We start from the raw sequence: 14,270 nt of genomic DNA, 5'->3' as shown, positions 1-14,270 counted from the left end.
CGCTCTAGTAGTGACAATTGCAATTAGCTGGCTCTTCCTCCATCACGACATCGAGTTTGCCAGGTGGCTGCTGTTTTTCCCACTGGTAATTATTTCCGGGAGATGAAATGTGACGCATGACATCAGTATAGACTCAGAGCATTAACAAATTCATCCACCAGGGGCATTGACAACTCATTCTTATGACTTCCTATTTAGTCAAGCTGTATAAACCATGATGAAATATATATTTTTTTTTTAAAGGAGAGAACGTCGAATAGTGACTTTGATATTCAAATATTCTGTGAATGCCATAGAATGTAAAAACCTCATACTGTATCTCCAAGTTTCAAAATAATATGTTCATTCATAAATTAAAGCCCTAACTCATCATGCAAGAGTGTTGCACAAAAGTAGTGAAAATAGCCGATCCCGTTGTGTGCTTGTAGATCTGCTATTTTCGCTACTTTGACTCGTTTTTAAAATAATAAAATAACAAAGGGTTTTGGACATACAAGGTTTCCACCCGTCAGCGCCAATATTCTCTCTCTCTCTCTCTCTCTCTCTCTCCCTCCCTCTCTCTCTCTCTCTGTCCCTCCTCCCACCCCCACCTCACGGTCCCATATACTCACATCAATGGCGTCCCTCTCAAAGATGCGCAGCTGGAGGAACAGCTCCAGCTTGATCTTCCTCTCCTGGAAGAGCTCCTCCATCTGGCCCTGAGCCTCGTCCAGCTGCTGCAGGACACTCTCTATGTGAGCCATGGAGCTGTTGTGCGGGGTCTTGTTGCTCGAGATGGCAGAGTCTCTGCAAAAGATGGTAAACACAACTTAAGGATAAAACGAACCACACAGTGCACGTGACAGATCGAACACACATAAGTGTGCAGACCGGTTCAAAAGCAAGTGAGGGGGGGGGGAGACATGTTATGGATTTAATTAGCAACAGTACTACTTTCCGTTGAAGTGTAAAAAGTGGTACTTCTGTGATGGCTGCCGCTACAAAGCAGCTGATGCACGGTTCATTTGTGATGCAGCGAAGCTCTCAACAGCCGTTTTTATCTGTGGGAGTAGAAAACCACGAGACTGTCCTCCGCACAGGCTATAGTAGCGCACATGGTTTTTACGCTGCAACCTAATTGCCCCTTGGACTCGTAAATAAAGAGCAGAACTGAAGTGCACATGTGTCATGTGGACTCCCAGCAAACGTGTGGTCTATCACAGGGATGGGACGATACGAAAATGTCATATCACGGTTATTGTGACAAAAGATTTACGACATTATCGCGATAATCAAAATCCATTATCCTGGGGCGGAACATTTGCCAAAAAACAGCAGATCTAAAAGCTCCGAAACGTGTCGCGTTGAGACGCGTTGTGAGCTTGTAGATCGGCTATTTTTTGACAAATGTCGGAGGACGATTTCACGATAAATTAAAACTCCACAATACGATTATCGCGAGTGTTTTTTTATCAAGATAAAAGATAATATCTCTTATCGTCCCATCCCTGGTCATTGACCTGAGCTGCTGTATGAGGTCCTCTCCCTCCTTGATGACGTTGACGGTGGCCTGCAGGGTGGTCTGCTGCTGCTGGCCAAAGCGCTTGATCAGGTCCTGCACGGCCTCCACCGACTCCGCGTACACGTCATCCAGCAGCTCCTTCTGCAGCTCCTCCAACCACGTCCACAGCTAGAGGAGAGTGACAGGAACACGCAGCCAATGAATGTGCAGTAAGTAGATCAGTGTTTCTCAACCCCCAAATAATATTGAGGGGTCCCCAGATGATTAACTTAATGTGCAACATTGTTTTCTCACTCAACGGTAAACAAACCAACATAAAGTTTAAGTGTATCAAGGGTATATACTGTACACATTTCTAAAGTGACAATTTAAGGACTTTTTTAATATCAATAAAATGACAAATTAAACATTTGCCAAAGTGTCAAATATAAGAGGCAGAAATTGTGAACATAGCTGATCTACATGCTCACAACGTCTCTCAAAAATTTTATTAATAAAGATGTTGAGAACCACTGCCCTAAAGGAACCCACAGAGTCCCTGGAATCCACTTTGAGAACCACTGCAGTAGATCATCATGTACACACATGTACAAGAAAAAATAGAAAAGAAAGAAAAGGCAGCATCAATGATTGGATTTCATCGTGTTGTTATCAGCAGCATAACAGATCAACAGGGGTGGGATTAGATAAGATGGAGAGGCAGGTCGACAGACGGGCAGAAGACGGAACAGAAACATAAAACTAAGCAGTCCATTTTAGAGCTGCTGTTTTGTGATGATCGTCTTTGGGTCACTTTGACAGATTAGCCAGCTGGGTGACTTGGCAGTGGCACAGCATTCTATATCCCTGGCACGCTGGAGGAAATACCCCACTAGAGGCTGCTCTGTTTGACCAGCATACTCTCTCTCTCTCTCTCTCTCTCTGTCTCTCTCTCTCTCTCTCTCTCTCTCTCTCTCTCTGTCTGTCTGTCTGTCTGTCTGTCTGTCTGTCTGTCTGTCTGTCTGCCTGCCTGCCTGCCTGCCTGCCTGCCTGCCTGCCTGCCTGCCTGCCTGCCTGCCTGTCTGTCTGTCTGTCTGTCTGTCTGTCTGTCTGCCTGCCTGCCTGCCTGCCTGCCTGCCTGCCTGCCTGCCTGCCTGCCTGCCTGCCTGTCTGTCTGTCTGTCTGTCTGTCTGTCTGCCTGCCTGCCTGCCTGCCTGCCTGCCTGCCTGTCTGTCTCTGTCTCTCTCTCTCTCTCTCTCTCTCTCTCTCTCTCTCTCTCTCTCTCTCTCTCTCTCTCTCTCTCTCTCTGAACATGTAAAATGTTCTATTTCCCTGTCTCACACCCTCATAAGCAGGATAAGTTTGTACCATCATCAGCAACTTGATAAATTCTAATGACATACAATATATCAAACCAATGCAGTCTCTTGAGTCAAGGTGAAATAGATGTTCAACAGGCTGTTATCTGCATTTGCAAATGTACTACTGTATGAAATGAAATTAAACTCTTCAGTGTAGCTCATGCTCATCTACCGGTACCTATGTGGTGTCAATAAATGAATGCAAAGATGCTCAGGTAGCCAAGGTAGGTGTACGTGCTGCATGCACATACACCCTCTCTCTCATGCAAACATACATGCACGCACGCGCCACACGCACTGACACATACAGAGTAAACTCCACCGGTGTTATGAGACAGATGGGAAGAGAGAGATTAGTCCATACGGACATTAAAGACTGCCATCACAACACCGTAGGCTCTAATCAGTCTCTAATAATGACTCATGTAAACAGGATGTAGTGTTGTTAACACATGCTGAGCACAGAGGCTACAGTCAGCACACAGAGGTTAATGGTGACAGTCAAAGATGCTGGGTGTAGGGTTTTCAAATTAATATAATAGTAACAAAGTAACAAAAAAATACCCATGGATTCCCATGGTATTCCAGACTGATATCTGAAACTTGCGTTCTAGGCCTAACAAACTTCCAAAAATCATCCAGTGCATGTAATTGCCTTCAGTTGGGGGCACATGGCAACTATACTCCTGTCAATGTGGTGTAGCCTGCGTGGACACTAAATTGGTCTGAGATCTTTTCAATATATTTTGCCAGTTGGCGTCATCATTGCAGGTCTGTCTCTGGATTGTGTTTCATAGACATCCAGTCGGAGGATATCAGCCCCCAATTAGAGTGAAAGAATGGTATGTTAAGCAAATAATACTTTATTTGGAAATCTATAGTTATCTCAGACCCAGTGTATGATTTGAGATTGATACTTCGGTAAATTACATTTGTAAGATACTTATTGAAAATCACACAATATACTTGGAGACCTACAGTACATAGTACATATTATTTACTATATACTGTAGGTCTTCAACTGTTTTGATCCCAATTATTGATCCATTTATTTAGTGTTTTGTAAGCTATGGTGTTGAAGATTATGGAGTTCTTCTCTGTGACTGAAGAGAAATGATAATTTTCAGTGGAGTAGCATTCAACTCATGCTCCTAACCTCACTACTCTCAGCGTGCACAACTATCGGACGAAAATGAGATGCCAGACAGTAGAATCTGAAATTGGTTTAAACCTCCTTTAGTTTAGGAAGCTTGGAGAGTATTACATTTTACTCTGGAAATATTATTTTGCCATACGGGAAATAGGAAATAATGGATGGCTATTTTTCTATAAATTCGCAAAGTTAAGCTATTTGATGGCCGTGAGCAGAATGTTAACAACCTAAAACATGTAAACATGGCGGGAAAAGAGTTAAGAGATAAAGATATACACTAGACTAGAATAACAAATTAATTTTAATTGGAGTGAGCTGTTTCACACTAGATATAATTGACCAGTTTTACACTGGACAGGTAAGTTACAGCATCAAGAGCATCGGGTGTAGCAATGATACGTCAACAGAACGCAATGAGTAGAGGCCTCAAACTTGTGTTGAAAAAGAAAACACTGTATTATTATCGCACTAAATTGTCAAAGAAAGTAAAAGCATGTACGCAGAGAATATATTAACCTTTGGTAGGAACACTTTTTGTCCATTAAACCCCGACTGCGCCCCCCCCCCCCCTGCACCCCACCCATAGGTACAGTAAGTGAATAATACATGCTTCATTGTGCAACGTGTACCTAACCTCTCATTACCCATTTCATTTATTGCACAAAGTTAACAGTGACTGGAGGCTGCAGGAGAGACGATCTCTCTGTGAGTGGAGCCACTTAAAACAACTGCTGACTGAGTGGTGATGACATCACCTCTATTACCACATAATGCATGTCCTAAAAGCTCCAAGTGAATTCACACATCATAACCCAAGCACTGGCACAGGGAGTTCAAACTGGTCTATTATACTATCATACTGTCATTATTTAAAAGTGTAGGTCAGCATTACAGGTACTGAGACAGCATAAGCAGTACATACCGGTATACCGTATACTGGATGCAGATTTCACACAAATGTGAATGCATAAAAGGAGCCATAAGGCTCTCAAAGTTAAGTCAATACTCAGGGTTTTACCTTGTACAATAGTTGGTCTTCTTTTGAGGGTGTCACTGTTTTAACATGGATTAATGAGGTGGCATATATTGTAATGACATAAACCCACGTTCCAGTGTGGACAAGTCAGGAGCAAAAAGGACTCTGTTTCTCTTTATGTAAGCTATCGAATAAAGAGACTGAATAGAATAGCATAGATAAAAGAAAAAAGACACATGCATAGCATGTATATACTCCTACCTCCTTGACGTGTGTGTGGAAAGCGACAGACATGTCCAACAGGACTTTGCGCTGCTCCACGCGTCGCACAAAGTCCTGGATGCGGTCCTCCAGCTGGTGGGCGGCCTGGTAGATCTCCTCTGGGTCACACTCCCCTGTCTGGGCCAGCTGCTCCGCCGCCTCCAGCAGCTTGTCAGCGTTGGTATAGGTGTTCTGTCACAGATAGGGATGGGACCATTATCGTTATTATCGTTTATCCTGAAAAAAAACACGCACGATAATCGTATCGTGGATATTTACATTTATCATGAAATTGTCCTCCGTCATGCACTGGGATCAATTCACCTTTTATTTGCCGAGCTGCATATCCGGTACCATTTAAACCATCTGTAATTGGTAAAAAGACCTGGAAATAACATTCTTTTTTTCACTCTCTAGTCTCTACCAAATCTCTTTGTCAAAAACGTAACATGTTGCGAGCTTGTAGATCTGCTATCTTTTGGCAGATGTTCTGCCCCAGGATAATGGATGTTGTGGATATTTTGATTATTGCAATAATAGCGCAAATCGCATTTTTTTTTTGTCAAAATAATCGTGACATGAAATTTCCATATCATCCCATCCCTTAGTCACAGACCAGCACAGATCAGTGTGGGCCCACTGCTCTGCCGTACGCACCCTGCAAAATCCTGAGTCTTAACGTAACTCTTGAGAGCGTGCAAATGGAACCAATACACCAGTGTAAGATGGGTCCATTTGGTTCCACCTGCACGCTCTCAGAGTTACAAATGGATACATTAACGATGAGGATTTTATTGTGCAACAGCCTGTCGGCGTCGCCGCGGTTACCCTGGAATTAACATTAACATCACATTACCGTAATGTTAATGTTCTACATAAAGATTGAGGGGAATATTTTATGTGCTCTACAGTCTTTAAGCAATTGCTACTGCTGCCTCTAACGCTTGCAGGTACTCTGGTAGGTGATCCATACATAACATTGTTACAGTATAAGCTAAAGAATGAGTCCATATCTAGGATGGAGGTCACTAAAAGCGTACGCTTTTTACACTGTACTACTTTCAATGCATTTTAATACACAGTAAGGTTTTCAAGGTACAGTATTTGCATAAAATGATGCTTTTAAGGCACAGTGCTATATTACAAACACAGTTTCGTGTATATTATATTCATGGTTATGGCTTTGTACAGATCAAAGACAACTTTGATTTCATTACTTACTGGAACAGAACAGCTTTGTTTAGAACAGTGGTTCTCAACTTTTTTAGGCCGTGACCCCCAAAATAATCATATTTTAACTGGGGACCCCCTCCCCCCCACGAGCATTAAGAGTTGAGCCATTACATTTTTTTTATAACATGGTTCTATTGTGAAAATAGCAGATCTACATGCTCACAACGCCTCGCAAAAACGCGAGGCGTTGTGAGCATGTAGATCTGCTATTTTCACAATTTCTGCCTCTAATATTTGACAATTTGGCCAATGTTTAATTTGTCATTTCAGAGGTAAAGTCCTTAAATTGTCATTTTAGAAATGTGCAATACACTTAAACTTTACGTTGGTTTCTTTACTGTTGCGTGAGAAAACAATGTTGCACATTAAGTTAAATCATCTGGGGACCTGGGGTTCCCGACCCACAGGTTGAGAACCACTGACCCACTGGAACAGAGCAGGTTTGTTTAGAATAAAAGCAAACCTGTGCCACTTCCTCAAAGTCCTCGTGTCTCTTCTGAAGGGCCCTGGCTCTGTGCAGAGACTTCCCCACACCGGTGTGTTTGCTGAGGAAGGCCTCGCCGTGGTTCTCTATCCAGTCCAACACCTACACGCACGCATGCACGCATGCACGCACGCACGCACGCACGCACACACACACACACACACACACACACATACAGAGGTTTTAAGTTAGCGCACCAGACTAATGTGTTGAGTTTTAATGAAAAATAATGATCAATGTGCATCATTTCAGAAGACAGCTCAATAGTTTCATTGCAGTTTTTTCAAAACAATAAAGAACAAAGAAAAACGTTCCATCTCTACAAACAGTCAAATCATTATTGGCTCATATAGTCTTGAAACTACACAGATTAATAAATAAACAAAGATGTGTAATACAAATATAATTGCATATTCAGTGACCAAATCAGGACAACACACATAAATACATAAATGGCGGAGAGCTTCAAAGTGAGTGATGCCAAAGTGTCTAAAACAGTTATTCTTAAATTATCAACACAAAAGAGTGTGGAATTCATTCAAGAACTGAGATCAGCAGCTAGTCTTATTGTCCAACCATTAGAGGGCGCAATTGGCTGTGATGGCACTATTCAGACCACACCACAACTAAATGATAGAAATGTGGAGAGTCATCTTTGCATGATAATAGCAGCAGTAAAAAGTAGGCTCTCAGTGTCATAACAGATTAGTTTTGCCATAACACCTTAACTTAATTTCCTTAAGCAGTTGATCACACTCCATGATTTGCTACCGAGAAAATATATTGTCACTGTCAGGCAGAAACCTCGCATCTCCAAGTTTCAAATTTGTAATTCTTTTAGCAAAGTAAAGCCCTGCTTCATCATACAAGGCCGTCGCACAAAAGTAGTGAAAACAGCAGATCTACAAGCACACAACGCCTCGAGGTGCGAGGCGTTGTGTAGATCGGCTGTGTAGATCGGCTGTTAAAATGATAAATACAAAGCGAACGGGTTTGGATATACAAGGTTTTCCACCCGACAACACATACAGTACATTTTCATTGGATTTTCAAGGTCTGAAATCATATTTGTACGGGGCACTCAAAAGCCCAAACACGCAGCGGTAGAATGCATGCATCGCCATGGAAACCCCTACCGAGAGAGAAGAGGCGACAAGCGAAAGAAAGATGAGAGACTCAGTCATTTCTATCCCAGAGTGCTGCTAAGCAGAGAGAGAGAGAGAGAGAGCTCTCACTCTCACAAGAATAGGAAGGCTTTTATAAACCCCTCAACCACCCCCCCTCACACACTGTGTTATAAATGAATGGTGCTCTGCAGTACAGTAAAATATTCATTGGATATTCAATGCGAACCCCCCCCCCCCCCCCCCCATTATAGTCCAAACACACACACACACGCGCACGCACGCACACTGACTCACTCATTCACTGGCCCACCCTGTTTAGTTAAATGCAGAAATGCTCCGGTTGCTTCAAATGGAATAAACCAATGAACTATCTGAGTCAATAATGTATACTCTGTACACTGACACTGCTATTAATGTATATTCTGTATACTGAAGACAGTGTCATCAATGTATATATATTCTAAAAACTAACAGTGTCATTAATGTATACTCTATATACGGAGTGTCATTCCTCATGGATACTCTGCATGCTGACAGTGTACAATGCTTACATGTAAAACTTGCGTGGGAAACAGTGAAACAGAAATGACACCTACAGAGGAGCAGGTGTTGGTGCAGGTGCCGGGTCGACAGTGCACAGTGTGTGTGTGTGTGTGTGTGTGTGTGTGTGTGTGTGTGTGTGTGTGTGTGTGTGTGTGTGTGTGTGTGTGTGTGTGTGTGTGTGTGTGCGTGCGTGCGTGCGTGCGAGTGCCATCTACCTGCTGTACATCCTGCTGAAACACACAGAGCTGCAGGCGCTGGTGCAGGCGGACCTTGCGATGCTGCCAGATGTTCTCCAGCTGCCTCTGGTGGTGCAGCACCTCGTGGATGATGTCCAGCACGTGGTGCACGGCCTTGGAGTAGTTGGCCGACGCCGTCAGCGAGTCAGCACTGCCCGGCGTCAAGGGTCGCTGCAGCTTGTCCAATAGCGACTTGCCGTCCTGGCTTACCTATAGGTTGTTTAGGGTGAAGTGTAGGTTAATTGATTGTTTGCTTGATTGCTTAATTGCATGATTGATGAATTGATGAATTGACGTTAGGGTAGGTGGATTTTTGGTTTGATCTTTAAATATTTATAAAACTGACAGTCCCTATAGACTTTTTTTTTGTCACAGTCACAGACTGTCTTGTCTAGTTATTGTATTTCTAGGTGGATTTTCGGTTTGATCTTTAAATATTTATAAAACTGACAGTCCCTATAGACTTTTTTTTGTCACAGTCACAGACTGTCTTGTCTAGTTATTGTATTTCTATGTGTTGCATTCATGTTCTAGTTTTCACGGTTCTATGTTGTCTACCCAGCTGTATCTCATGTGTAATCAGTCCTCATGTGTATATTAGTCTTGTTCCCCAGCCAGTCCTTGTCGAGTCATTGTTTGATGTCACATCATGCTTTGTGTTAGTTTGTGATTGTGAAGTTCTCTCTGTTTATTGTAATAAATCTGTCACCCAATGGGTTTTCAACTCTGCCTGCCTTGCCGTCCTGCATTTGGGTCCTCACTCCTCATCATACCACCAGATCGTGACATTTTTGTAGAAAATGTGAATATAATCTATGCATGAATCCATATCTTATGAGCTTGTAGATTGGCAATGTTCGCACAACACTGTATGTAGGATTGAGGTGGTTAAACTGACCTCTGAATATGCAGTGGTGATGTGTTCATACACCCCCTGGTGATGGTGGATGGTGTCCTCCAGGTCCTGGAGCTCCGACGGCAGCTCTCCCTCACCGCACGCCTTACACCACGGCTCCACGTTACTCATGTACTGCGGAGAGAGATGCACGCACGCACCCACACACGCGTGTGACCACGCACACAAGCACACACACACACACACCCTTTCAGTTATGTTGCTGATACACTATAATTAGGAATACATAGCAGGCGTAGAAACATATCGTCACTGTCTGGCAGAAACCTCGTATCTCCAAGTTTCCCTTTTTTATTTTTTGCAAAGTAAAGCCCTGCTTTGTCGCACAAAAGTGGTGAAAACAGTAGATCTGGTGCGAGGCGTTGTGTGCTTGTAGATCGGCTGTTTTCACTAGTTTAGTTCATTTTTTAAAAGATAAATACAAAACAAACGGTTTTGGAAATACAAGGTTTCCACCCGACAACGACGATATAGACGTCTACACGTTATACTGTATTATCGGAGGGAGACGTGTAAAAACCCACATCAACATCCTGTCACTCAGCTATTACAGCACTCATTTAAAGCAATAATAATAAATACATAAGAAATGTCATGTTGTAGGCTAGCGAGTTAGCTAACTAACAGCTGCTTCCCTGCTAGTTTGTCTCATTTCCCAAGGCAACGGAAGTTCACAAAAGTTGGAGTGTCTGAACAGTGGTGTTATTGTTTACAGGCTGAAACGGCCTACAGTGGGATGTGATTTGGACAGCGTTTACATGACCACCAGAGCAGTGTTGGTCTCCTTTCAAAGCTCTACAGTTTCCTTTCTTTTTTTTTCTTTTCACCCATTTGGCCGGAGGAAACATCTCCATCACAGCAACGGGACCATAGACAGTGCTGTTGTTGATTATCGTCACCATGTCGGGCAGAAACCTCGTACCTCCAAGATTGAGATTTGCAATTTTTTTTTCGCAATGCAAAGCCCTGCATCATCATACAAGGCCATCGCACAAAAGTAGTGAAAACAGCAGATCTACAAGCACACAACGCCACGCGGCACGAGGCGTTGTGTGCTTGTAGATCAGCTGTTTTCACTAGTTTAAATCATTTTTTTAAATGATAATGCAAAACCAACGGTTTTGGACAATGGTTTTCACCCGACAACGACGATATGTTGTTTTATGTCCCAAACTAACACACTCATCTCCAGGTTCTCTATATAAAACAGGTCATCTCCCCCGTGTCACCGTGACCACGTGGAGATCAACTACAAAGAGCAGAGAGAGAGAGAGAGAGAATGAGAGGGAGAGAGAATGCCACACAGAGCTATAAGGGAGGAGGGGGGGCATAAAAGTAGAGCAGTGAGTTCTTCATAGCACTTTGGAAGAATAATGATGAAAAAACAAGTGATTCTTCTCCAATGAGCAGGGACGTGCAGAGAATGTTAGAGAGGCAGGGGCTGACATTTCTAAAAGGGTAAAAATGTCGAAAATAGCAGACCTCCAAGCTCACAACGGAAGTCGGCTATTTTCAGTGCTTCATACCACACTGAATGGGAAGAACAGGAGGAGCAGAAGACGGAGGAGGGGAATACAAATGATACGTAGAGAAACTAGTCATTTAAGCCTTATAAGTTGCTGTGATTGTGTGCGTGCGTGCGTACCTGCCTGCATGCGTGTCGTGTGTGTGTGTGTGTGTGTGTGTGTGTGTGTGTGTGTGTGTGTGTGTGTGTGTGTGTGTGTGTGTGTGTGTGTGTGTGTGTGTGTGTGTGTGTGTGTGTGTGTGTGTGTGTGTTACTCTTGGAGTCAACAGAATGGCACATCAGTCTGTATTTACCTGAGCATTACCAGTAGCCTAACTCAAACACACAAACAGTGTGATAAAGCATCAAGCGGAGACTGTTTTGTGGTAAAACCTAGTGAGAAACAAACCGAACAGAGAGGCCTCTGTGGATAACAATAATAATAGTATAGAAAAGACAGGTGGCTTTTATTGTTTGCTTGGTGCTCAGTCAGTCTGGATACCCTCTCTCCATCTCTATCAATCTCTGTCTCTTTCCCTCCCTTTCTCTTTTATATCTCCCTCTCTTTGTCACTCTCTCCTTCTGTGCATCACTCTGCATCACTCGGTCCTTCTTGGGTCATACATTTGCATCCAGTACATCTAGCATTACATCATCCACCATCCGAAAAGAGTTGTCATCCAGAATTTATCGGACAGGTGCAGTGTCTAACATTACTCAAGTGCTAATTACGTTCCAACAATTATTTCATAATAGATTAGACACAGGTTTAATTTGCAACCCCAACGCACTTTATCATGCTGACAGGACCAACGAGGCTGACTACATCAGTGGTTCTCAACCTGTGGGTCGGGACCCCCAGGGGGGTCCCCACATGATTTTTTGGGGGGGTCCTCAGATGACAGTGAAGTGGCAATTTAAGGACTTTTAAATGAAAGAAAGAAAGAAAGAAAGAAAGAAACATTGTCCAATTGTCCAATTGTCAAATAATATAAGAAAGAGTTAAAGACTGTGAACATAGCCAATCTACAAGCTCACAATGCAAGGCCTTATGAGCTTGTAGATCGTCTGTTTTCACAATATTTATCTGTGGAAACGAGTCAAACTAAATTTAATGCCAAGTACTTGGAATGCCAATTCCAAGTACGTATTATCAGGGTGGGGGGTCCCCAGGGGGTCGTGGCCTGAAAAGATTGATAACCACTGCATTTCATGATGACAAGACTTTATTTACAGCGTCAAATGTCCAGTGGGGTGTGTGTGTGTGTGTGTGTGTGTGTGTGTGTGTGCGTGTACGTGTGCGTGTGTGTGTGTGAGAGAGAGAGAGAGAGACAGAGTTCTGTGCACAGTACCTGGTCTGCTTTCTGGTGGAAGGTGGCAGACATCTCCAGCAGTGTGCTCCGTTCATCCAGCGCTGCGGCAAAGGCCTTCCACTCCTGCTCCAGCTGACCTGAGATCTGCTGGATCTGCTGGGAGGCGTAGTGGCCGGACTCCAACAGGCGGTTCCCCACGGACATGATGCGGTTGATGTTCACATACACATTCTGTAAGGGACCAACAAAGACAGGCAGATATAATATAGACAAGTTGATATAGAGCAGGGACGTCTAGAGAATGTTAGAGAGGCATGGGCTGACATTTCTAAAAGGGCATTTTGGTGAAAATATCGAAAATAGTAGACCTCCAAGCTGCGACGCGTTGTGAGCTTGGAGGTCAGCTATTTTCAAGTGCTTGATACCATACTGAACTAAGCATAATCAAGTCAATAATAGATATGCAGCATAAAGGCATGTATTTCTACACAGACAGGGCAATTCTTTCAACATACTGTAAGACGCTATATTCAAGTTCAGGAGAGTTTGGCCAAGGCAATTCTCTTGAATGCAGCCTTTAGGTATGGCATGGAAAGAGGGCATTTGTGTTTCTTCCACCATATAACTGCATTCATGGTCTGGAGAGGGCACTTTTTACAGACGGGTAAAAGGGCAGGTGCTCAAGCTGAATATCGGAGTGAATTTCGGAGAGCGCAAATGAAAAAATCAACCTCACGTTATGTCAGTCACGTTTGCACACTGCCGCCCGTTTCGCGCACCACTCGGTCCCTTGCTCTCTCTATCTCTCTCTCTCTCCTTGCCCTGAAAACGCATTTCGCAACGAAAAACGCTTAAATAGAGGAGACATAATATAGTTGTTGATAGAGATGCAGCCAGTTGCTAGCTTAGGACCAAACTGACGTCATTCATTGTACGATGTACGATGTGGTTTCCTACAGGTCAGAGTGTCAGATCAAAATTGCTGCCATATGATTCTGATGTTTACATACAAGTACTCAAGAGCGTTTATGTGAAAATACAGAACAGGTGTGTTTCCTCTAATTGCCTGATCAGCTGCAATCAAGTAAGTGCTGCTTTTTATCCACTGAAGAATATATGAGGGCTTTAGAGACCAATAAAACTGTGTGTTCTTATTGGGAAGACATGCAGAGACAACAGCTAATGGGACTGAGACACAGAAACAGCACCGGAATCTAAATTAGGATATGAACCGAGTGATTTGCATTAAGGAGGATAATAATCAATGCACACAGACATAGAACCACCAGAGTTACAATGTTCATAAAATGGTCAACATTCAGATGACAGGCTTGTATTTTACAAAGACACATAAAAGTTGAAAGATTTTAGAGATCGATAAAAGCTAACGGCTGGCTCCATCTCGCTGTCGCTTTATGACTGCCTCGCACTTACCACTTCGATTCAGACAAACACTGAAGCACAAACACACGCGCCCACGTACGCATGCACTAATGGACATTAAATAGTCATTCGGCTTGGGGAAGGCACACCCCTGAATAATAGAAACATACCCATTCCCCTCTCTTTGTTTCGGTCGTTTTATATATGGACTCCAAGCTGTTTTGTGTAGATAGCCACGGATCAGCAAACACTAATTAATGACTGTGTTAACAGCCTGTTATTATTCTATTCAATTACTGC

At 43.2% G+C, this 14,270-nt stretch overlaps 1 protein-coding gene across 1 annotated transcript in view; it reads right to left on the bottom strand.

Moving 5' to 3' along the window:
- Positions 1 to 14,270, bottom strand: part of triob (trio Rho guanine nucleotide exchange factor b) — a gene marked incomplete at its 5' end in the record, with an annotated part of 183,658 nt that overhangs the window by 84,042 nt on the left and 85,346 nt on the right. Inside the window, 7 exons of the mRNA XM_080754307.1 lie at positions 612 to 786; positions 1,500 to 1,669; positions 5,232 to 5,423; positions 6,928 to 7,050; positions 8,834 to 9,064; positions 9,753 to 9,884; positions 12,627 to 12,818. Coding sequence (XP_080610433.1) covers positions 612 to 786; positions 1,500 to 1,669; positions 5,232 to 5,423; positions 6,928 to 7,050; positions 8,834 to 9,064; positions 9,753 to 9,884; positions 12,627 to 12,818 — 1,215 coding nt within the window. The remainder of the gene's footprint in view (positions 1 to 611; positions 787 to 1,499; positions 1,670 to 5,231; positions 5,424 to 6,927; positions 7,051 to 8,833; positions 9,065 to 9,752; positions 9,885 to 12,626; positions 12,819 to 14,270) is intronic.

The sequence above is a fragment of the Nannobrachium achirus genome (genome assembly GCF_963921795.1).
Source record: "Nannobrachium achirus genome assembly, chromosome: 2".
Classification (NCBI taxonomy): Eukaryota; Metazoa; Chordata; class Actinopteri; order Myctophiformes; family Myctophidae; genus Nannobrachium; species Nannobrachium achirus.
This window is presented reverse-complemented; position numbering and strand designations above follow the sequence as displayed.